General features: G+C 43.8%; 1 protein-coding gene across 1 annotated transcript; it reads left to right on the plus strand.

The window, feature by feature from the left end:
• Positions 1-16,742: 16,742 nt before the first annotated feature.
• Positions 16,743-21,117, plus strand: PMAIP1 (phorbol-12-myristate-13-acetate-induced protein 1). Its single transcript, XM_060029556.1, has 2 exons — positions 16,743-16,940; positions 19,456-21,117. Exons 1-2 carry the CDS (start codon positions 16,883-16,885, stop codon positions 19,560-19,562), a joined length of 165 nt encoding a protein of 54 aa, XP_059885539.1. The 5' UTR covers positions 16,743-16,882; the 3' UTR covers positions 19,563-21,117.
• The last annotated feature ends 838 nt before the right edge of the window (positions 21,118-21,955 follow it).

Genomic DNA, 21,955 nt, shown 5'->3' on the forward strand with positions numbered 1-21,955 from the left:
AATTTGTCCACCACGTGTGAATTTTGTTAGGATTGGGAGCAAATTATGCTTCCTCTGTCTTGCAAAAATAGGACAAACGTAAAACCCAAATCTTCCTTTTACCAATAAGTCCAAACACATCAAACAAGAAAAGGATGAGAAAATACAAGTTTTACACATTCCAACAGAGGTTTTGTTTTGTTTAAGTGCATGGAAATCAATGCACTTTCTTGTTTCCAACCGTTCTGTAAATGCCTGACCTCGGCCTGTTATGGGCACAGAAATACCTCTAAATTCTCTCAGATCGCACCGTGCTAGTTTCAAAAAAAGTTAACAGTGAGTGAGGCTAGCAGTGCTTCTCAGACTTTAAGGTACATACGAATCCCCTGGAGATGTTGTTATAATGCAGATTCTGACTCAGTAGGTCTGGAACGGGGCCTGAGAGTCTGCATTTCTAGTTCCCAGGAGATGCAGGTGTTCTTGGTCCCCTGATCTCATATCGAGTAGCGGGGGTGGTGGCCATGACGTAGATTGATCTAGAACTAGAAAGTTTCGTTTTGTTCCGGAGGCAACAATGTAGAAGGCGAACTCTGCCAAGAAAGATAAGTTTGTTCTGTCCGTGTGTGGCGTTATCCTTTCTTAAAAAACATTGAGGGAGGGTGCACTTTTTCACAAGTCATACTGATACTGACAGGTCTCTCTTATATTTGAAACTCTGTCGCCTTTTCTTGGACCTTTGTCTTTCAGCGTATTAATGGTGATGGCCCTGGAAATCGCCCAGATCTCTTGGAATATGGGACCCACGAAAAAAAGAAAACGATTCTATGACTGAGGTGGGAGCTGGCACATTTTGGCTTAGGGGCTATTTATTTAAATAAACTCCTCTGGTAATAAACCTTTAGGGCAGGGAGGCTGAGTTTGGAGGCTGAGATGAAAGAAAACACTGGCTGAAGCAACAATGCCCAAAGTCATTCAATCAGTCATTCAATCGTCACTTCAATGCTGGTGATGGAGATGCAGGTGTCCAGTACGGCCTGACAGCAACATCCCTTGGGGTTAGTTATGACACAGGCATCAAAGAGGGCCACCTCGAAGCCCAGCTGCCAGGAGGAAAATGATAGCCAAAGGAAAAAACAAGGGTGGGGTCCCTGTGACTAGACGAAATGTACCCTCACTTTCATCAGGAGGGAGGGTCAGCTGGGCCGATCACAGAGCCCTTGGTTAGAGCTCTGGAGGACTCAGATTAGAGAGAGAGACAGTGTGTGTGTGTAAGGAGAGCGGTGGGAAGGGGAGCCCTCACCGCTACAGATTTTTATAACAACTGGATCAAAACAACTCAAGAGGAGACCGTGAACAAAGCCATCCTGGGCAAGTTCTACATTTTGCCACAGAAACCAATATTGTTATTACTACCGAATGCTTCCTCTCTTTGTTCTTCTGAGCCAACCTTTGTCCCTGTCGCTCAGACATTAATTTTCCTGGTTAGGACACTTTGAGCTCTGGAAGGGTAACCCGATGGCAAGAGATGATTCCCACCCCACATGCGAAACCACAGCGTCTGCCCACACCAGATAGAACCCCACGCTTGGAAAGTAGAAATCTGGGGTTTCTAGAGATCAGACCCCCGCTGGGACAGAAGGACTTCAGAGGGGCTGCTGTCGTCCTGGAAGGGGGGAAGGGCAGGAATGATTTTAAAAATCCTAGTCCTTTTGAAGTCTGAGTTGAAATCAGAAGGGAAGAAGCTGACGCTGAGAGAGCCGGGAACTCTGAGCGCAGCTGACTCATAGGCGCAGACTTTCAGGCTAGGCTGCCCTCGGACCAAAATTATCTCTCTCCAATCAGTTCCACTGTTTTCACTTATCATGCTGCTTGATAGCTTAAAAATAGAGATTAACACGGGGCATTATCTATTTAAAATGCAGCCCTCTCTGAGAATGGCAATAAGCCCCCAGCCACTCACAGATTGTTGTGAATTAGTTTAATTTAGGGAGTGGGAATTAGAATGGAGAACTTTTAGAGAGCAGGTAATCGCTCCAAGCCTTTATTTTACACACGAGGAAACAGTGGTCCAGAGAGAGGAAGCTTCTCATTCAAGAACACAGAAGGTCAGTAGCAGACTGAGGTTACAGCTACTGCTCTTGGTCTGTGGGATCGGACACCTCATGTTCCCCCGGCACAAACTAAGGCTGATTTATTTAAAATAGTCATCTGTTGAGCCTCTTCTCCGTGCCAGGTGCAGGAAGAAGAGCGGGAGACACAGAGAACGTGGGCTTCTCCTCACTGAGCTTGTGGTCTAGTTTGGGAGACTGATAAATAAATACAAATACCGCCACCCAAGAAATTAAGCAACTACGGTTTCTGACCTGTTATAAAGAAAGCAAGCAAGGAATGGCTATCAAGAGGGAAAACTATTTCAGATTAGGTGGCAGAGAAGCTCTCAAGGGCATTTCAGGAAGGATCTGGAGGATAAGAGAGATCACCCTCCACAGAGTCTAGGGCAAGTACAAATAAGGGCTAAAGCTCTGAGCAAAGAAAGAGCTGCATGTGATCTGGAGACAGAGAGAGGGCCAGGATGCTTGGATGTTGGACTTCAAAGATCTAGGGTCAAACAACGACCCCACTGTCTACCAGCTTTGTGCCTATACCGTTTAGCCCCGGGATTGAGGTTGTAAGGTACAGTGGTTAGACCTGTTGTCTTCATCTTGATGGTCACTGCGATGAGATGGCCAATCTCATATTTCACCTGACTTCTACTTCAGATACTTACTGCTGTTTCCTACACTATACGGTGACATTTTCCATTTCTGAGTAATATAAAGTTGTCTTTTACACTCACACTTCTAGGTTCTAATATTTGAATATTGCCACCTCTTCCTTTCAAGATCCTGACAGGTTTCCCAATCATACATCAGATCTTTATTTCACTGTTCTATTACATGGTTGGACTGAAAAAGATACCAGTTCACCTGGACTCGGATTTTAATATCCCATTTGGCTCTGTATATTCATGTCTGCTGCCGCTAACAAATGCCAGCCTCTGTGAATTTCTTAAGCCGCCAGTTAGAGATCAAAGGATACCACCTAGTGAATACTGAAAAAGCTTGAATCAGAATTTCTTTTATAGTTGTATCATTTCTCTGTGAGTCCCATTAGCATGGCTCCTACCCCCTCTTCAATATTTATTTATTTATACGTTGAATGCGTGTATAACACACAGACAGAAAAGAGTGTGATGCGTTTTAACAAACTGAGCACACCCACACAAACAGCACCCAGATCAAGAAATGGAAGATTATCAACAACTCAGAAACCCTTCCATGACTTTTTAGTCACTAACTCCTCCCAGTGTAATCACTGTCAGGACTTCTAATAGCACAGACTAGTTGTGCCGCCTTTAGAGCTTTTTATAGATGAGAGCACATACTCTGTATGCTTTCCTTTTCTGAATTTTTTTTTATATGGCAGGTTCTTATTAGTTACCTGTTTTTCTTGTTTGTTTGTTTTGGTTTTTTTTTGCGGTACGCGAGCCTCTCTGTGTTGTGGCCTCTCGCGTCACGGAGCACATGCTCCGGACACGCAGGCTCAGCGGCCATGGCTCACGGGCCAAGCTGCTCCGTGGCATGTGGGATCTTCCCGGACCAGGGCACAAACCCGTGTCCCCTGCATCGGCAGGCAGACTCTCAACCACTGCGCCACCAGGGAAGCCCTAGTTATCTGTTTTATACATATTAGTGTATACATGTCAATCCCAATCTCCCAGTTCATCCCACCCCAACCCTGCCCCCTCGCCCCCTGCTGCTTTCCCCCCGGGTGTCCATACGTTTGTTCTCTACATCTGACACACTCTGTGCTCTTGTATCTGACTTGCTTCACTCTATATTGTCATAGTGATCCATATCTCGTCGTCTGGATGGTTGTAGATCATTTATTCTGGGTACTGTATAGGATTCCATGGTGGGAATAGACAGCAATGTACTTATCCTTTTTACAGTTGTCTTCGCGTATTCTCTGAGCAATTAATATGAATACACGCCCCTCAAATCCCTTTCCACCAACCACTCATTCTCCTTCTAAGAAGCACACAGTTACTGATTTCTTAAAAAAAAAAAACCCTTTATTTTTAATTCTTGGAACTGCCACGTTTTATCAGTGTTACAATTACAACTTTATAAGCACATCCTAAATGATGAATGGCTGGCCTAACAATACCAATCATATATGTCCCTTACTCTACAGTTTATACCATATATATTTTTAAATACACTGTCTCACCTATTTAGTCTTCTCCCAAACTTATGAAGTAGGTACAGGGTTAGGACTAGCATTTAACAGATGGGCTACCCGGACCCCAGGGAAGTCCTTTGCGTAAGAATATACTAGGTTTTAAGTGGCAGAGCAGATTTCTGGCTCTCAAACTTGGAATCGTTCCTGCACTCAGGAATCGAAGTTAATATCTGACAGCAGCGATGTGAAAACTGACAAAATCTGTATCACGGCTTCCCTTCCTCCCCTTGGCCACAGCTCTCTAAAGGTCGGGGGCCTGAGCCCAGGCCTCCTCTGGCTCCACCTCCAAGAGTCCTTGGAGCCTGGAAAGGAGACGGCGAGACTCTTGGTTTCCGATCCCACGCTCCTTTCCCGCCAGAATTTTATTTAGTCACATACATTTTGATATTTGCTCTCGCATGTTTCCCAGGAGACAGATCAAAAAAAAAAAAAAAAAAACAAAGTCACCTGACGATGAACCGACGACTCCCCTCGCCGTCACTCCCCAGCCTGCTCTGTGTTTGTTGAGGGCTAAGGCTCAGAAAGTGATTCATTTCCTCTTTTTCTTTTAGTTTCCTTTCTCTGCCTGTTACCTTTTTCCTTTCTCTGCAGAGCTCAGCAAAGTGATCCTGTTTATAACCGACAAATGCCGGGTGGAGTTTGGCCTGTCATCCTTAGGCTGGAGCAGCTATTTGAGTTTTCCTGGGCGGGGCTTCTGTGTCTGGGGTGAGGCACGTGGGCATCGTAAATGCGGACCTTCAGGGTGGAAAGGCTGGCACTCTCCTGCCCTGCCCTCCTCATTCTGGGAACGCTGGTGGGGGGAGGCAGGCGGGGAAGGACCCAATTGTCCTGAGTCTTCTGGATAGGACGCCCACTGAAGTAGCCCATTTGCCTGTGTTATTCGATTTCTTACTCCTTCCCGCTCCGCCCCCCCCCCCAAAAAAAAACCCTGTAAGGGAGGTAGCAGTATTATTCTCCCTTCCCCAAATAGGAAACCTCGGCTCAGAGAAGTGAAGTAACTTGTTTAAATATACATATCAAGTAAATAGTGAAGCTGGCAGACAAATTAAAAAAAAAAAAAAAAGGCATAGAGGGGCTTCCCTGGTGGCGCAGTGGTTGAGAGTCCGCCTGCTGATGCAGGGGACACGGGTTCGTGCCCCGGTCCGGGAAGATCCCACATGCCGCGGAGCGGCTGGGCCCGTGAGCCATGGCCGCTGAGCCTGCGCGTCCGGAGCCTGTGCTCCGCAACGGGAGAGGCCACAACAGCGAGAGGCCCGCGTACCGCAAAAAAAAAAAAAAAAAAAAAAAGGCATAAGAGAACTTCGAACAAAATTTCCCCATTAACCTGACTTGTGTCTATGTAGTGTAATTCTATGAGACTTAGATCATTATGACCGGTCATTAACTATTGTCGAAGAAGATAAAACTGATTATTCTAGCATTTCAACCATCACCCCAAGTTTGACAGATTTTTTTTTTTTTTTTTTTTTTTTTTTTTTTTTGCGGTACGCGGGCCTCTCACTGCTGTGGCCTCTCCCGTTGCGGAGCACAGGCTCCAGACACGCAGGCTCGGCGGCCATGGCTCACGGGCCCAGCCGCTCCGCGGCACGTGGGATCTTCCCGGACCGGGGCACGAACCCGCGTCCCCTGCATCAGCAGGCGGACTCTCAACCACTGCGCCACCAGGGAAGCCCAGTTTGACAGATTTTTAAAATACCCCTGGGGGATATTGTTTTGATGAAGGTGAGGGTTTTGATGAAGATGAGGGTTTTGATGAAGATGAGGATTTTGATGAAGATGAGGATGAAGATTGGCCCTGGGTAACAGAAGCAGCTAAGATAGTTTGGAGGAAAGGTAGCAACGAAGGAGAAGGGGGTAAGTCCTGGCTTTGGGACATGTGCAGCTCTATCTTAGGGGACCCATAAGACAATCAGTGACCTGTGTACCAATGAGCCAGAGAAAGTGGGTACAGACCTGTTTGCATGGACAATGGAGAAATATCTACAAATTCTTCAGCAAAGGAATGACTGTCAAGGAATTGGTGTTTTATAAGCAGACTGAAGGGTGAGGGGGCCCCACTGGCAGCGAAGGACAGGCCTCCAGGTAGAAGACTTTTGCAATAAAATCAGACTGAAATCACACACTCTGTAGGCAGAGGAATTTGAGGAGGAAGGTTAAACCCAAAGGTCATTTTGAAGAAAGATGTACTAGGATTGATGACAGCTTGAATACAGGGGATAAAGAAGAGGTGAGAAGTCAACTGCTGATTGTGGTTTCCAGGGTTCTACTCTGGGAGGATGGAATAATTATGACCTGGGTTTCTGTAAAGGTGAGCTTGAAAGGACGGATACCTAACTTCCGGGGTGCTGTGAAACTTTCTCTAAGTCTTTACTCCAGCCTTCTCTGGGCCTTGCATCGTACCTAGGAGATAGGGAGGGGGAGGCAGGGGGAGAGGCACGCTAGAATCAGATCAGTCCCTCCACACATTCAAAAAAGAGGGATCTGAGGAGGGGCCAGTGCCATGGTGCTTCTGTCGCCTCTGCTGCAGACCCTGGTCCAACCTCAGCCTTTGTTCTTCAGGAGTTCTGTTGTCTGCTGACTTTGTTCATAGTGTTATTTTACTGACCCAAAGTTTTACACTTCTAAGAAATCAAATGTGTCCTTGGGACTTGGTATTCACAGGTCAATCCAATTCTAAGATTATGGAAATAGTCACCCATGATTGCTTCAAGTACTTCTTAATGTGTCCAATATTTATATTTAAACCTGTGGGTTTGTTTTGATGCAGATAATGAGATAGGAATCAGACTTTTTTTTTTTCATGGATGTATAGTCAATCACCTTACAACTGTTTATGGAGTAATCTACCTTGTTTCCATTGAATTGAAATACCAGCTCCATCATATAACTTATTCTTACCTGTTTTGAGGCCTGTATCTTTAACTCTTTGCTCTGTTCACCTATGGGTCATCATACTTATGTCTTTACATCTGCTTTAGAATATTTTAATAAATGAAAGGGCTAGTTCTCAATTTGCTACATTCCCCAGGAAATCTCCCTGGGACTTTAACTGGCACTGTGTCACATTCACAGAGTCACTGGACAGAGTCCTCTCATCCAGGAGTAGCTCTTCCTTCAAGTCCTTCAGGACACAACCAGGATTCTCCATTCAGATTTTGCATATGCCTTGGGGAGTGCATTTATAATATATTTTTTTGTATTAGAAATGGGTGGTATTTTTAAAAACATAATACTTTCTATGTAGTTATTGTTGGACTCTCAGAAGGCTATTTTAGAATAGTGATGTGGTATCTAACCTGAAATCTCTTCTGATTTCTAATGGCTCTTCTCACTCTTTATCCTGCTAAGACCTCTCTATCTCATTTTCTCTCTCTCTCTCTCTCTCTCTCTCTCTCTCTCTCACACACACACACACACACACACACACACACACACACATTCCCATCTGTCCTCTTCCTCCCCCCTCCCCTGTCCTATCTGGGAATAAGAACCAATGAACTAACGAACGCTCACTCCCTTTTTTCCCTTCGGCTCTGGCACGGTGTTTGTTTGTTTTTTTTAACATCTTTATTGGAGTATAATTGCTTTACAATGGTGTGTTAGTTTCTGCTGTATGACAAAGTGAGTCAGCTATATGTATACGTATATCCCCATATCTCCTCCCTCTTGTGTCTCCCTCCCACCCTCCCTATCCTACCCCTCTAGGTGGTCACAAAGCACAGAGCTGATCTCCCTGTGCTACGCGGCTGCTTCCCACTAGCTATCTGTTTTACATTTGGTAGTGTATATATGTCCATGCCACTCTCCCACTTTGTCCCAGCTAACCCTTCCCCCTCCCCGTGTCCTCAAGTCCATTCTCTATGTCTGCATCCCTATTCCTGTCCTGCCCCTAGGTTCTTCAGAACCTTTTTTTTTTTTTTTAGATTCCATATATATGTGTTAGCATACGGTATTTTTTCTTTTTTTAAAAATTAATTTTTTTTTTTTAAAGAAGTTGTTGGGGGTAGGAGTTTATTAATTAATTTACTCATTTTTGCTGTGTTGGGTCTTCGTTTCTGTGCGAGGGCTTTCTCTAGTTGCGGCGAGCAGGGGCCACTTTTCATCGTGGTGCACAGGCCTCTCACTATCGCGGCCTCTCTTGTTGCGGAGCACAGGCTCCAGACGCGCAGGCTCAGTAGTTGTGGCTCACGAGCCTAGTTGCTCCGCGGCATGTGGGATCTTCCCAGACCAGGGCTCGAACCTGTGTCCCCTGCATTAGCAGGCAGATTCTCAACCACTGCGCCACCAGGGAAGCCCTGGTATTTTTTCTTTTTCTGACTTACTTCACTCTGTATGACAGACTCTAGGTCCATCCACATCACTACAAATAACTCAATTTCATTTCTTTTTATGGCTGAGTAATATTCCATTGTATATATATGCCACATCTTCTTTATCCATTCATCTGTTGATGGACACTTAGGGTGGCATGTGGTTTTCCATATTTGATTTGACCCTAGGGGCATCTGGAGACCCCCAAAAGACTAGAGCAGAGAAGGAATTCTATCTTTTAAAAATAAAAATCTGGGACTTCCCTGGTGGCGCAGTGGTTAAGAATCCGCCTGCCAATGAGGGGGACACGGGTTCGAGCCCTGGTCCGGGAGGATCCCACATGCCACGGAGCAACTAGGCCCGTGCGCCACAACTACTGAGCCTGTGTGCCAGAGCCCATGAGCCACAACTACTGAGCCCGTGTGCCACAACTACTGAAGCCCACACTCCTAGAGCCCATGCTCCATAACAAGAGAAGCCACTGCAATGAGAAGCCCGCGCACCGCAACGAAGAGTAGCCCCCACTCCCCGCAACTAGAGAAAGTCCGCGTGCAGCAACGAAGACCTGACGCAGCCAAAAATAAATCAATTTTTAAAAAGGATGATTCTTTTAAAAAAATAATATAAATAAATAAATAAAAATCAGACCACTCTGGAGGCCGTGTGGACAATGGATAGAAAGATTTAAAACAGAGACAAGGGAAAATTCTCATTAAAGAAAGTCAGGCTGGCTGAAGTGAGTATAGATGAAAGAGGGGCAAGTATGGAGGGGAAGGCCAGGGAGGAGCCCTGCTGTGGCTCAGGTGCAGGAGGGACTGGCCCAGAATGTGGAGAGCAAGGTAGAGCCTCCAGGGGCATTCAGGATGACTTCACATAGATTGGCCAGGAAAGTGCTATAGAGGGAGGGGCGGAGGGTGGGTCCCGGGTCTCCTGCTTGAACATCTGGAGGGGGTCTCGGGGATGCTGCTGTGCATGGAGACTTCAAATCTGGAGGTTGAGTGGATGCTCTATGAGTTCACTTTTTTTTTTTTTTTTTTTGCGGTACGCGGGCCTCTCACTGTTGTGGCCTCTCCCGTTGCGGAGCACAGGCTCCGGATGCTCAGGCTCAGCGGCCATGGCTCACAGGCCCAGCCACTCCACGGCATGTGGGATCTTCCCGGACCGGGGCACGAACCCGTATCCCCTGCATCGGCAGGCGGACTCTCAACCACTGCGCCACCAGGGAAGCCCTATGAGTTCACTTTTGAACCATACAAATTTGAAGTTTCAGAACATGTAAGTGGATGCGGGGAATTCCACACTGAGGTTTGGAATGTGGGCGGTGCAGGGACGAAATCTCTGAGAATGGGCTGTGAGAATGCTGGAGAACTGTGTAGGAGGAGAGGCATGAGTCAGGGAGCTTGCAATGGCCTGCTCCAGGAGAGGAGCAGCAAACGGGACCCAGGAGGGCCAAGAGAAGCAAGAGGAACAGTAGAAAGCTTGGGACAGCGTTAATTCCTAAGGGTGCTCATTCTAGCCTCTCCCTCTGAGCTTCTAAGCTTTTAGATATGGAGGTTTATTGTTTTTTGTTTGTTTGTTTGTTTTTGGCCCCACTGCATGGCTTGCAGGATCTTAGTTCCCTGACCAGGGATCGAACCCAAGTCCCCTGAAGTGGAAGCGTGGAGTCCTAACCACTGGACAGCCAGGGAAGTCCCTGGAGGTTTACTGTTAAAGTGAAATACTTTAATAGAAAAACAAGAGGCAGAATTTAAATGCCCAGTGTTTGTGATCTCTTCTGATTATTGTCAAGCTTTCTTATCAACCAATGACTGTGATGAACTTGGTGTAGATTAAGAAGGTTTGGATTACAGTGGCGAGTAGTTTACTTATTAGCACTGTGAATTTAGACAAACAACTTAACCTCCTTCAGCTTTGGTGTTCTCATCAGCTCTGTGCCTAGCCCCATGGGTCCAGGCACTGGGGGATAGTAGAGAACAAGCCTATAAGATCTGAGCTCACATGGAGTTTGACTTCAAAAGGGGAAGTAGATGATAAACAAGTCAGTCAACTAAACACAGTCAATTTCATGGTAGATAGATAGTCCTTTGGAGGGTAGGGACGGGCAATTTGAGACAGGACAGTCAGGGGGTGCTTTCTGAGAATATAGCATTTGTTCTGAGACTTGAGTAGCCAGAAGGATCTAGACAAGGAAAGATCAGAAGAAAGCATTCTAGGCAGAGTCAAGGGCAAGGGCAGAGGCTCAAATGCAGGAAGGAAACTGTGAGTTTGAGGAAGACGGCCAGGGGAGTCCCAGTCAGAAGCATCGGAGTCCCACTAACGGGAATCCAAGGCTGACAGTTCTGTATCAGTGATACTCAGTCCACTTTGTGGGCGCAGTTAGATTAGATTAGGCACAAATGAGGGTAATTAAGAATTCAGCCTCCCTCATTTTCCAAGTCTACGCAGCATGAAATTGTATCCCCTTGCAGAGGAAGCAACTATTGATTATCCGCACAGCTGGATAACAATTCTGCTTGCATCAGTAACGCTCAAAGCTTCCAGGACGCTCAAAACATCTTCTAATTCCTTGTTTCCCTCTTCTTACCAATTGTGTCTTTGTTTTACCTCTTCTGCCTCTTCTGGATCATGATTACCATGCCTTTCAGCTCTGCCTCTGACCCATTCACAGGGTATAAGCTCTGGGTCAGTTGTGTACGTATTATTATTGTTTTTATCCTTTTTTCCTAAGCCTATTTCTCCTGAAGGTGCAGGTTTCTTTTGTCTCCTGATGATAATTAAGAGGTCTTTTTCTTCTTCTTCCCCTATCTAAATTGTTTAAATGGTGAACGACAACACTAAACCGGGAAAGTACACAAAGCACAAATTATGTTCACGTAGCTGTTTTGTAAAAATATTTTCATGTGTCACATAGTTGCACAATAAATTATAATCCATTTTCAATTATTTGCTACTAATTCATTTATATTTTATTTTTTTCACTAGAGTGTAAGCTACTTGAGGTCAAATATCACTTCTCAAGTGCCTTTTCATCCTCTCTGTTAGTGTACCAACATTATCATAGAAGTTTGTTAAAACGTGTATTTCCAGGCTAGGACCCCACAGATTGTGATTCACTAACCTGAGGTCAGGCAGGTCTGCTTTTAAATAAGCTCATCAATTGATTCTGAGGTTCTATTTGCACAGATTACACTTGGACAATCATCGCTTTCTAACTCTTACACAAGACTGAATTACCTTCCTAGTAGTTACTCATTGACAACCTAAAAATCATTTTGTTTATCATTATTCTGCGTTCTAATTAACATAGCATTTACTAATAGTTTCTTCAATGAAATGCTCGAAACTACTTGGATTTACTTACTTGTTGAAAATCAATAATTCAGATAACAAATGTATAGGTAGTCCTGACTTATTTCCATCATTCCGCTGATGCTTGTTGAACCGTTCCACTGCCTATTTCGTGCAGTTAAAAAAAGTACAAAAAAAAAAAGTACAAACATGCTTGATGATCATTATCTGTGATAATCCAAAAAAAAAAAAAAAATCCAGAAAAGAATTAGTAAACAGAGGAGAATAAAATAAAGAACAGAAACCTTGGGAAATTAAAACAGGTTTTTCCTCTGTTTTCCATATTTTATAATGTGCTTATAAGTTGCACGAATAGAAATGATATTTACTTTCAAGGTCCATCAAAGCATTTCTTGAAATCTTGTTTGGCTTTGTGAGTGGGAAGCCTAGGGGTGGGGGGTGGATGGGGGGTGAGGAGTCACACCACAATCTTCAACTAAGAATGTGTGGTGGGGGCTTCCCTGGTGGCACAGTGGTTGAGAGTCCACCTGCCGATGCGGGGGACGCGGGTTCGTGCCCCGGTCTGGGAAGATCCCACATGCCGCGGAGTGTCTGGGCCCGTGAGTCATGGCCGCTGAGCCTGCGCGTCCGGAGCCTGTGCTCCGAAATGGGAGAGGCCACAGCAGTGAGAGGCCCACTTACCACAAAAAAAAAAAAAAAAAAAAAAAAGAATGTGTGGTGGGGTACGCACGCTTTCTGTGCCAGACAGATATTCTAAACCTGTTCCCTCAGACGTCATTTTGTTTCTTACCTTATCTATATTGCTTTTGACCTTTATTTCAGGCTGCTTCAAATCCATTGTCAAGTTTACTAAAGTCCTTTTGATTTGTAAATGTGCAAATTGCAAACAGGATGAAAAATATGTATATATAGAACTTTTTTTTAAGGCAGTTGATAAAGGGAGATGTCTGGGGTTGAAGGGTGTCTCTCTCAAAAAGATATGCTGAAGTCCTAATCCTCTATTTCCCCCTCGCCCTCCAACCTGTGAATGTGACTTCATTTGGAAATAGGGTCTTTGCAGATGTAAAATGAGGTCATACTAGATTGGGGTGAGCCCTAATCCAATGATTGATGTTTGTATAAGAAGAAGGAAATTTGGACACAGACACACAGGGGAGAAGGCCATAAAAAGACGGAGGCAGAGATAGGTGTGATGCGTCTAAAAGTCAAAGATTGCCAAGGATTGCTGGCAACCAGCAGTAGTTAGAAGAGGCTAGGATTTCTCCCCTATAGGCTTCAGAGACAGCACAGCTCTGCAGACACCAAATTTGATTTCAAACTTCTAGCCTCCAGAACTGTGTGGGAATACATTTCTATTGTTTTAAACCGCTCAATGTGTGGTACTTTGTTATGGCAGCCTTAGGAAACTAACATAGGTGAAAATGTCAATTACACTTTCGCTGGCAAATATCAAGCCTTGCTCTGATAGAATTTGGTCCTGTCCTAGTCAGGAAGTATGGGAATTTTAATAAAGACAGGGTTGAAGCAGGGACTGTCTTTGCTGACACTACCATCTTGTATGAGAATTACCATAATGTTTATCTTGATCAGTCACACTGTCTCCGGTCTTAGCTTGGTTAATCTAGTCACGCTGCAGCCAGAGTTAACTTTCTAGAGTTTGATCATATCACCCACGTGCTTAAAACCTTCAGTGGTGCCCCCATTGTCCCCACAATAATGTGCAAACTCCTCAGGTGGCTTCTCCACCCCCCACCCCCCGCCCCCGACTGCTCTTCAGTCTCTGCATGGAACACACTTCTTCCCTTTGGCCTCACTGCTTGGCCAACTCCTATTCATACCTTGGGTCTCTATGGAGATGCCTTTCCTGCTTAATTGCCCTCCCAGGCGGTCCCACAGTCTGCCATAATTTCCCTGGCACAGCCCTGATGTACATCTTTTTGCACCTGCCTGTGTACTTACCTGTATCGTCCTCTAGACTTGCTCCTCAAAGGGGCATCTATAGACCAGAAGCATCAGGATCACCGAGTTTAAGATGCAGAATCTCAAGCCCAGCCAGATCTCCACAATCAGATGTGTATTTCAACAAGATACTCAAGTGATTCACAGGCACACTGAATTTGTGTGGTACTGGTCTCGTCAAGGTAGGTTCCATGGGGGTGGGAAGCATTGTCTCCCCAGAACCCAGCACAGTGTCTGTCTTAAAACAGAGATTGAAATGATCAATGCATGAGGCTGATTTCATGTTAACAAACATGCTATACAGGAAAAAAACAAGTCCCCTTTTATCAGAATAAACAGACTCAGGCCTACAGCCTATACATTTTGTCAAAGGCTTCCTTTAAATTCCCCCTCATTCATCTCTCATATCCTCATTTCCTACCAAATCTTATTTTCTGCATGAAAGAGATGAATGACTATTCTATTAGTAATCGTGTCTACTATTTTGTTTTGTTTTGTTTTTAGTAATTTTTTTAACACTCTGACAACACAGACGTGGCCAGATTTGCACTGTCATTTTCGAACTTGTCCATGAAAACTAAAACCTGGTAACAGTTTTAAAAATTGTCTTCACCAGTCCTTTAAAAAAAAATGAAATAACAGGGGATTCTAATGCTTCATGATAAATCATTATTTTGTCATTCTCCGGGTCCAAATAGTTAAGAAAGGCTTTTCACACACAGCTTCTAATTCTCTTAATAGAATGTTAGATTTGAAAAAGAGTTTATGGACCATCTCAAATTCAAAATCTTAACAAGTCCTCCATAAATGGCTGATTTGACCTATCTCTGAAGCGCACCTTCTAATCTTCTCTCCTCCCTTTTCCTTCCAGGGAGTTAAATTTGCAATTCCCTAAAAGTCACAATTTGCCTAAGGTTTGCATCAAGTGTGGGTCATGTGGCTAATGACCTTTCATAATGATAATGTTCGAGGTCAAGATTGACACACCCTTTGTGGGTAAACATGATATGATTTGTTTTTCTTTCATTGAATGTATATATTGCATTTCAGGGTGCATGGTTTGATGAGAAGTTTACTAATTAATCCAGTCAGGAAGCTAATGGTGTTACTTAAGTATTGTCAGTCAAAATGAGCCTTGAGAATGGTTTTGGGACACCGGGTTCAAGACAACAGCTTTCTAGGCAGAATCTCTGCTGGGCTTCCTGTGACATGTGGTGGTAACTCCTGAATTTTGTCCACTCTTAACCCTATGTGTTTACCACACTCAAAACTAAGTTGTTTAAATTCAAGAGTAGTTTTGTTCCACGCTTACAGCATTGTCTGTATTTCTGCAGGACCAAGCCACAAATACCTGCAGGTTTGTGTTGATTGAGTGATTTAAGGTAAATAAACAAGTTCAAATGCCTACTGGGGCCAGATAATGTAAATGAGAAAAACAAACAGCAGGGAGTGTGGCCAACCAAAGTGCTCCACCCGACGTCTAAGGGCAGCCGCTGCACCCACACTTCTAGCCGGCTCCGCACTTTCGGAAAACGAATCTTGGGTTTTGAGCTAATGATCTCCCAAAGAACGCCAGAAATCCCAGCTTTCAATGCAGTCTCTCAATGTTTAAATGTTGGTAACCGATTCAGATTTTCACAAGACCAATACTGTGAACCAAACCCAAACCTTCCAGGAAGCCACGCAGTTCTCAGCAACCAATGTGCAACGTCTGCATTATATAGCTCAGATGAAAAAAGAACACTCATTTTCTAAGAAACTGTGATTCCTGGGAAGGCCACAGAGGGTAAGAGGTCTTGCTCAGTATGGGTCGGCCTGGGTTCAGATCCTGCCACTGCTCTCTGCCTATGTGAGCTTGCGCAGCTCCATCTCTATAAACCTCAGTTTTCACACCTGCAAAGTGACCACGATGGTAAGAATGTCCGCTTGGTCGGGTTGTTCTGAGGACAGAGTGAGAAAATGTCTGAGGAAGCCCTCAGCACGAAGCCCTCAGTATCTGTTGCCTAGCCCGAATGACCCCTTCTCCTTAGAATAATGGAATTATTCAAGGGCCAGCCAGACATCGGGCAAATAACTTCACATTCCCAAATACCTCGTTCCTCCCTCCACGAGGGCATCTGAAAGTTGTCTACATGATGACCTACTGTTTTTTGTGTTCCTAAGCATCTGGAACGAGCAATGAGACCTACCCAAGGGGAATATGCTCTTCTTTCAAAATCACAGTCCTTACCCGGGCGGAGAACTGGCCACTTCTCCCATCCACTTTCCTTCTCTCTCCCCCCGCCCCGCTTCCCCAAGTCCAAACAGTGTTTGCTCCCAAGCTGCAGGGTTTCAATTTGCCGTTCACTTCCCGGCAGTTTCAGTTTCAATCTGGTACTTTTCTCCCTTGGCTTCTGGCACCATTTCTATTGTTATTAAGTGTTCTCTTCATTTCACTTCTCTGGAACTTTCCACACTCTCTGAGTCTGAAAACTGGCCTTTCCCGAACTCTTTCCGGGGTTTGTTTACGAAAGTCTCTAATTGCCCGTTTATGATAGGGACGAAGCTCCAGGCCTCTCCGTCCCCAACTTTCCCGCTAGGAGAACCTTTCCCCGCTCGCGACTCCTAGACCCCGCCGCGCCTGCAGCTGACGCGTTGGTCAAGAAAGTAGTGTAGGGGCCGGGCCGGGTCCCCACCCCGCCGATCGGCGCCGCCGCGGGTCGCCAGCGGGTCCCGGCAGGTCGCGCGGCGTGGCGCGGGGCTCCCCGCAGGCCTGGCCCGGACGCCAGTTCCCTCCAGGCGCGGCGGCCCGCGGGGGCGGGGACAGGGGCGGGCCCGGCGTCAAGTTTCGCTACGTCACCGGGAAGTCCCCTTCATATCGGAGCGCGGGCAGCGGCGGGCCCACACCTCGGTGTTTCCAGGAGGCTGACACTGTGCAGTCTCCAGCTCCGTTACCCCTCTCCCCCCGCGCACAGTCCGAGTCCTGCAGACCCAAGGTGCCAGGGTTGGAGGACTGAGTTCCCGGATTCTGTAGCATAGTTCCCGGCGGCTGCTTACAGAGATGCCTGGAAGGAGGGCTCGTAAGAGCGCTCAGCAGAGCCCGACGCGGGCTCCGGCAGGTAGGGGCATCTGGGGCTCGCGGAGATACTGGCCGAGGCGGGGGCCGGGGTCGAGGTCTTGTTCGGGCCAGGGTCAATCCGTCTGCTCAGGGTCTCAGAGTCGGGCCGGGTCTGCTCCCTTGCACGTGCTTTAGGGACGCCTCCAGAAAGTTCTTCGGGGGTTTAACCCCGGACCGTGGAGAAGGCGGAGGAGGGAGCGGGCTCTGGGATCGGGATGTAGCTGCATTTGAGCGGATGCCAAAAGCCGCTTCTATTTCGCCTGCCTTCCATCCCCACGTGCCCTGTCCGGGGCCACGGGGAGAAAAAGTGCAGGTACGGGCTACAAACACGCGGAGAAAGTAATTGTCACGGCAGGTGGGGCCGGGGCCGAGAGAGAGAGCGCCACGGCCTCCCGGCGCTTCCTGAGACAGGCCCGCTTCCTCCGGAGTCCAGGCTCTGGTGGGTGCCCTGCTCTCTCTGTTTCACCAACAAAAGCGGTAATGACGCTTGGTACTATCACAGCTTTTCCACAAAGGACTGTTGGAGGGTTACGGAGGCCCCGCAAGGAACCCCGAGGTCAGAAGCCTAGACAGTCTTGCTTCTTTGTCAAAAGTATAACATTTTAACAATCCCTAATTAGTTACAGAAATGGGATAGGAGAAGAACAGGAGTTTGTCCGCAATGTTTTTTAATCCATCCCTTCCATCGCCCTTCCCCGTCACATGTAGCCCCATCGAATAACTTCAGGTCGGTAGCAAAGAAGGCAAGTAAGACTGTGGGCTGGAAATCTGTGTGGTTCATAGTGCTGTTACATCAGACGGTATTAGGCCCCTTTTAAACTTAGTGTAATGCTATAGAGCCCATGGGGCGTGCAAAGGAAGTGGTGCATTGCCAATGTGACCACGGCGAAATTGGCACCAGGCTGCTCTCTCTAGCTCTTGTTTGGGAGGGGAAAAGCTTTGTCTACCTTTCGTGATGTTCAAGAGTTCTGGCTGTGTTGTGAAAAACCGCATAACCTTCACGATCCAACTTAGTCCCCATTAATAAGCGACAGCAGAAATGTCCCTCTTAAACTTGATTAGATGGTAAGACATGTAAAAAAGTTGAGATATAAGTGACATATAACACTGTATTAGTTTTAGGTGTATGACGTAATGATTTGGTATATGTATACATTGTGACATGATTACCATAATAAGTTAACATCCATCACCACACATGGTTACATTTATAGATGTAACAAAAAGGATTAAGGAAACAACTAGGTGCTATTTTCTGCCTTTTTTTTTTTTTTTTGATGAAAGGTATAATTTTTTCTCTTACAATTCAGGGCTTCTAAAATGGTAGCCTGAATGATAATTGTTTTTTAGGATTGTATGTTAATATATCCCACTCATTGAAAAGAACTTGATAGGGATTATGAATTTTTTTTTAGGAATTACAAAAATTTAACCCAGCTCTTGTAAAAAGAGAAATTGGTTAAAATGTAGATTTAAACATCCACTTTAGTATATATTTACAGTTTTCATTTATTTTGAGCCTGAATAGGGTATTTGCAGGGTCTGTTTACAAAATAAATCAGATTTTAATTTGTAATCATAATGATTTTTAGTGATCATAATCATGATATTGAAGTGTACCAAAAAGAAGTTGAATTGCTCTTTGAAATATACAAGGAAATTGTAATTACAGATCAGTATAGGTTTGGTGTTAACTTCATTTACTTTAAAAGTTTACTTAGAAATTAGATTATAAACATTACTTTTCCCTAATATTCAGTTTATTGCAATACCTTAATCATAAAAAATAGTAAACATGTGAATTAAACGTTAGTTTGTTTTGTGCTTCACTCATTTCCACAGAGGCAACGGATTGGTACAGATTGGGAAGAATTTGGTTTAGAGTAAGATGTAAATTTTAAGTTATTTTAAAAAATGTGGACTTAATTTTAGAATAAGATTTTATGAGTCTTTCATGAGAAAATTTCAGAGTTGTTTAAATGAGGATAAGAATACATTTAGATTTATTATGAGGGCATAATCAGAACTATTGCCCTTTACAAAATAAATTGTACTGGAAAATAACATAAAAGAGTTTAGAATTTGACTTTTATTTCCCTAACCAATCTTACATGGGAAAGAAAAGGATGACATCACCTGAGGCTGGCAGAGACTCACTTTCTCTTTGTGGTGTATGACATAAATGTCTGTATTTTGAAAGTAAGATAACATTTGCCTCATCCAGGATGCTTAAAAAAAAAAAAAAAGATTGCAAAGTAAATGTCTTTATTCTTGCCTTCACTTTTTTTTGTTGCTTAGAGTCACCACATGTTCGTTTACATCGTGCGTGCCTGTGTGTGTGTGTGTGTGTGTGTGTAAGTAGCCTTTCTCACATTCAGAAAACAAATATACATAACGTTAAGATAATGCTTCCTGGGATAAATACTCAACTCGTCCTGGGATGGGCATATTAATTCTTGCTGGTTGCAGTTTGCAGTGTTGTCAGTGCAACTTTGATGTTTCGCTTTCCTCTTCAGATCCTGAAGTTGAGTGTGCCATTCAGTTCAGGAGAATTGGAGACAAACTGAATTTCCGGCAGAAACTTCTGAATTTGATATCCAAACTCTTCTGCTCAGGAACCTGACTTTAGAAGCTTTCGAATGAAGAATGAAGAGACTCCTTTCAAACGGAAGATTCCCCAGTAAGTGCAAACTTCATCAATTAGAGGAGAGACTGCCTTGTAATGGAGACAAACAACGTGAAGGAGCTCTCACTTGCTTTCAGATGCCCTTGGAAACGAAGATGAATACGTCAAAAATGAATTGTTGTTGGAGGTTTTCCAGAAGTCGTTTGGTATGTGAGAACATTAAAAAAAAACACTGTTTATTTTCAAACAAGAATGGAAGAACTTTGAAAATAGGAAATTAATTATTTATACATTTTGGTTTTGCTTAGAGACTTGTTCTAGTATTTTTGCTAAAGGCTGCTGCCCAGTGTATGAGGAGTTGATAAATGATTAGACTATGGGCAGGGGCCAAGAAACAGAACATGTTCAATGTTTGTTTCTACTTTTGGATGACAACTCCAGAACAATGTATAATCTTTGGTTTATATATATTATCTTGTTAAAAGTAAAATTTTTTTCTGAGAACACTGAATGTCATAGTGAATGTTGATTTCATAGGTCACTACAAAATATAAACTAATTTGATAGTTTCTTTTTACTCAAAATGTATGGTTTCTGTTCAGATGACCTTTTATTAAATGTGTTCCTATAGGCCTTAACTGCTTTGAAAAAATTTGAAGTGTTACTTGGTACCAGTGGAATTCTTGCAGGTTGAATATTAAAAGATAAAGAAGCATGGGGATTTTTGCATAACCGGGAATAATGAAAAATAAGTGACAGATTTTTTTTTTTTACTGCTGTAATTATAACTTAGTAAAACAAATATTCTAACGTAACTGTTGGTAAGAAAATAAATGTGTTTCTAAAGAAGTTTCTAAAATCTGTAAAATGTCCCTTCTCATACTGGTTCAGTGTGCATTGTATAACTGATCTTTTAAGAGAAATTAAGCATGTTTTCATATTTGGGATACGTATATATTTTTTTAAAGGAACAGATTGCTCATCCAGAATGAAAATCCCATTTATATACATACACATATATTCATCTGAAGATATATATATATATATATATATATATATATGGCATTAGAGTAATATGTAGTTTTTGAGAAAGGTTTCATGAATTCTATTGTTTTTTTGGCCAGGCTATCAACAAAGTCCCCAGATATATAAAAAAAGAAATAATACTGTCATGATTGATTTTCAGCAAGAATAATCTTATTTATTTTACCTATTTATAATTAAAATATTTTTTGTTTAGTTTGAAACTATATATTAAAGTTGTATTTGGGGGTTTTGTGACAAGGGTTTCATAACTACTTGAACTCTTACAGTAAGAATGTTTTAATATAGGCTGTAGTCACTTTAGATGAAAAATTACCTCAGCATCTGTTTTTCTTCAGTATTACTTAAGCTGTTAGTTTATTTAGTTGCAAAGATTTTTTTTGGGGGGGGTATTTTGTCAAAATACCTGTCAGTGGCAGGTATTTTGCCATGGGGATATTTATGGTCTGTAACTGTATTTATACATATATATATATACATATAAAATTTGATACTGTAAACTATTAAAAATTACCACCATTCTTTTCTGTGTGTTTATTTTTTCATCACGTAAGCTACTGAGTGTTCATTATGAAACCAGAATATTTTAACTGACTTCCATCAGCAGTTACCTTCTGACCAAACCATCTCCTTCGTTCCAGTTGTGTGGTGAGAGTGGGGAATACAGGGCAATTTGACGTGATTTCTGCTGTCAGGGGACTTATACTTTAATTGGGAAAGGAAGTAGTGAAACATAGGAAATTAATGCCAGGCATAGGTCTTGAGAGCGGCTGCATACCTTAGGTTGATGCCCGGAGAGTGATTTATTTAAAGTAGCCTACAGAGAGTCCTGATCTAATTAGCGGTAGGGTGAGCCGCAAGTATTGCTTCATCTGAAGCTAGTCATGTGCAGAAGTAGGTGTGGTGCAATTGACCTTCCTGTTTGAGAACTCAAAAGATACCCCAAATTTGTAGCCTTGATCTAAGATCCACATCACCAACCCGCCCCTGCCCTGAGTCTGCTGAAGTCCTGGGATGTAAATTGCCTCCCTTAAATGGTGAGAGAGGGGAAGAGGGAGGAAGGTGAACGGGAGATGACAGCTACAGAACTGGAGCAGGAGGGGAGATTGGCTTCATCAAGGGTGGGGTCAATGTGTGATTTGATGTGAGGGTCACTGGCAGAGGAACTTTTGTCCGTGGCCGTGTCCCTAGGCCTCTTTGCATAACCAGAATTGAGCCACTGGTGTTAATTAGTTTTGCTAAAGTACCCTTGATGCTCTTTTATACTGTAGAAGGCATCACACAGGAAGGCTAAGGCACACTTCACAATCTTCAGGTATGAGAATTATTTTCTGAGAACTCTATTT

This window comes from Delphinus delphis, chromosome 13 (genome assembly GCF_949987515.2).
Source record: "Delphinus delphis chromosome 13, mDelDel1.2, whole genome shotgun sequence".
Lineage (NCBI taxonomy): Eukaryota > Metazoa > Chordata > Mammalia > Artiodactyla > Delphinidae > Delphinus > Delphinus delphis.

Excerpts from the sequence above, each read along its gene's own strand:
- PMAIP1 (XM_060029556.1), top strand. The coding sequence starts at position 16,883 with ATGCCTGGAAGGAGGGCTCGTAAGAGCGCTCAGCAGAGCCCGACGCGG. Across the intron at positions 16,941-19,455 it reads CCCGACGCGGGCTCCGGCAG|ATCCTGAAGTTGAGTGTGCC; the intron begins GTAGGGGCATCT and ends TTTCCTCTTCAG.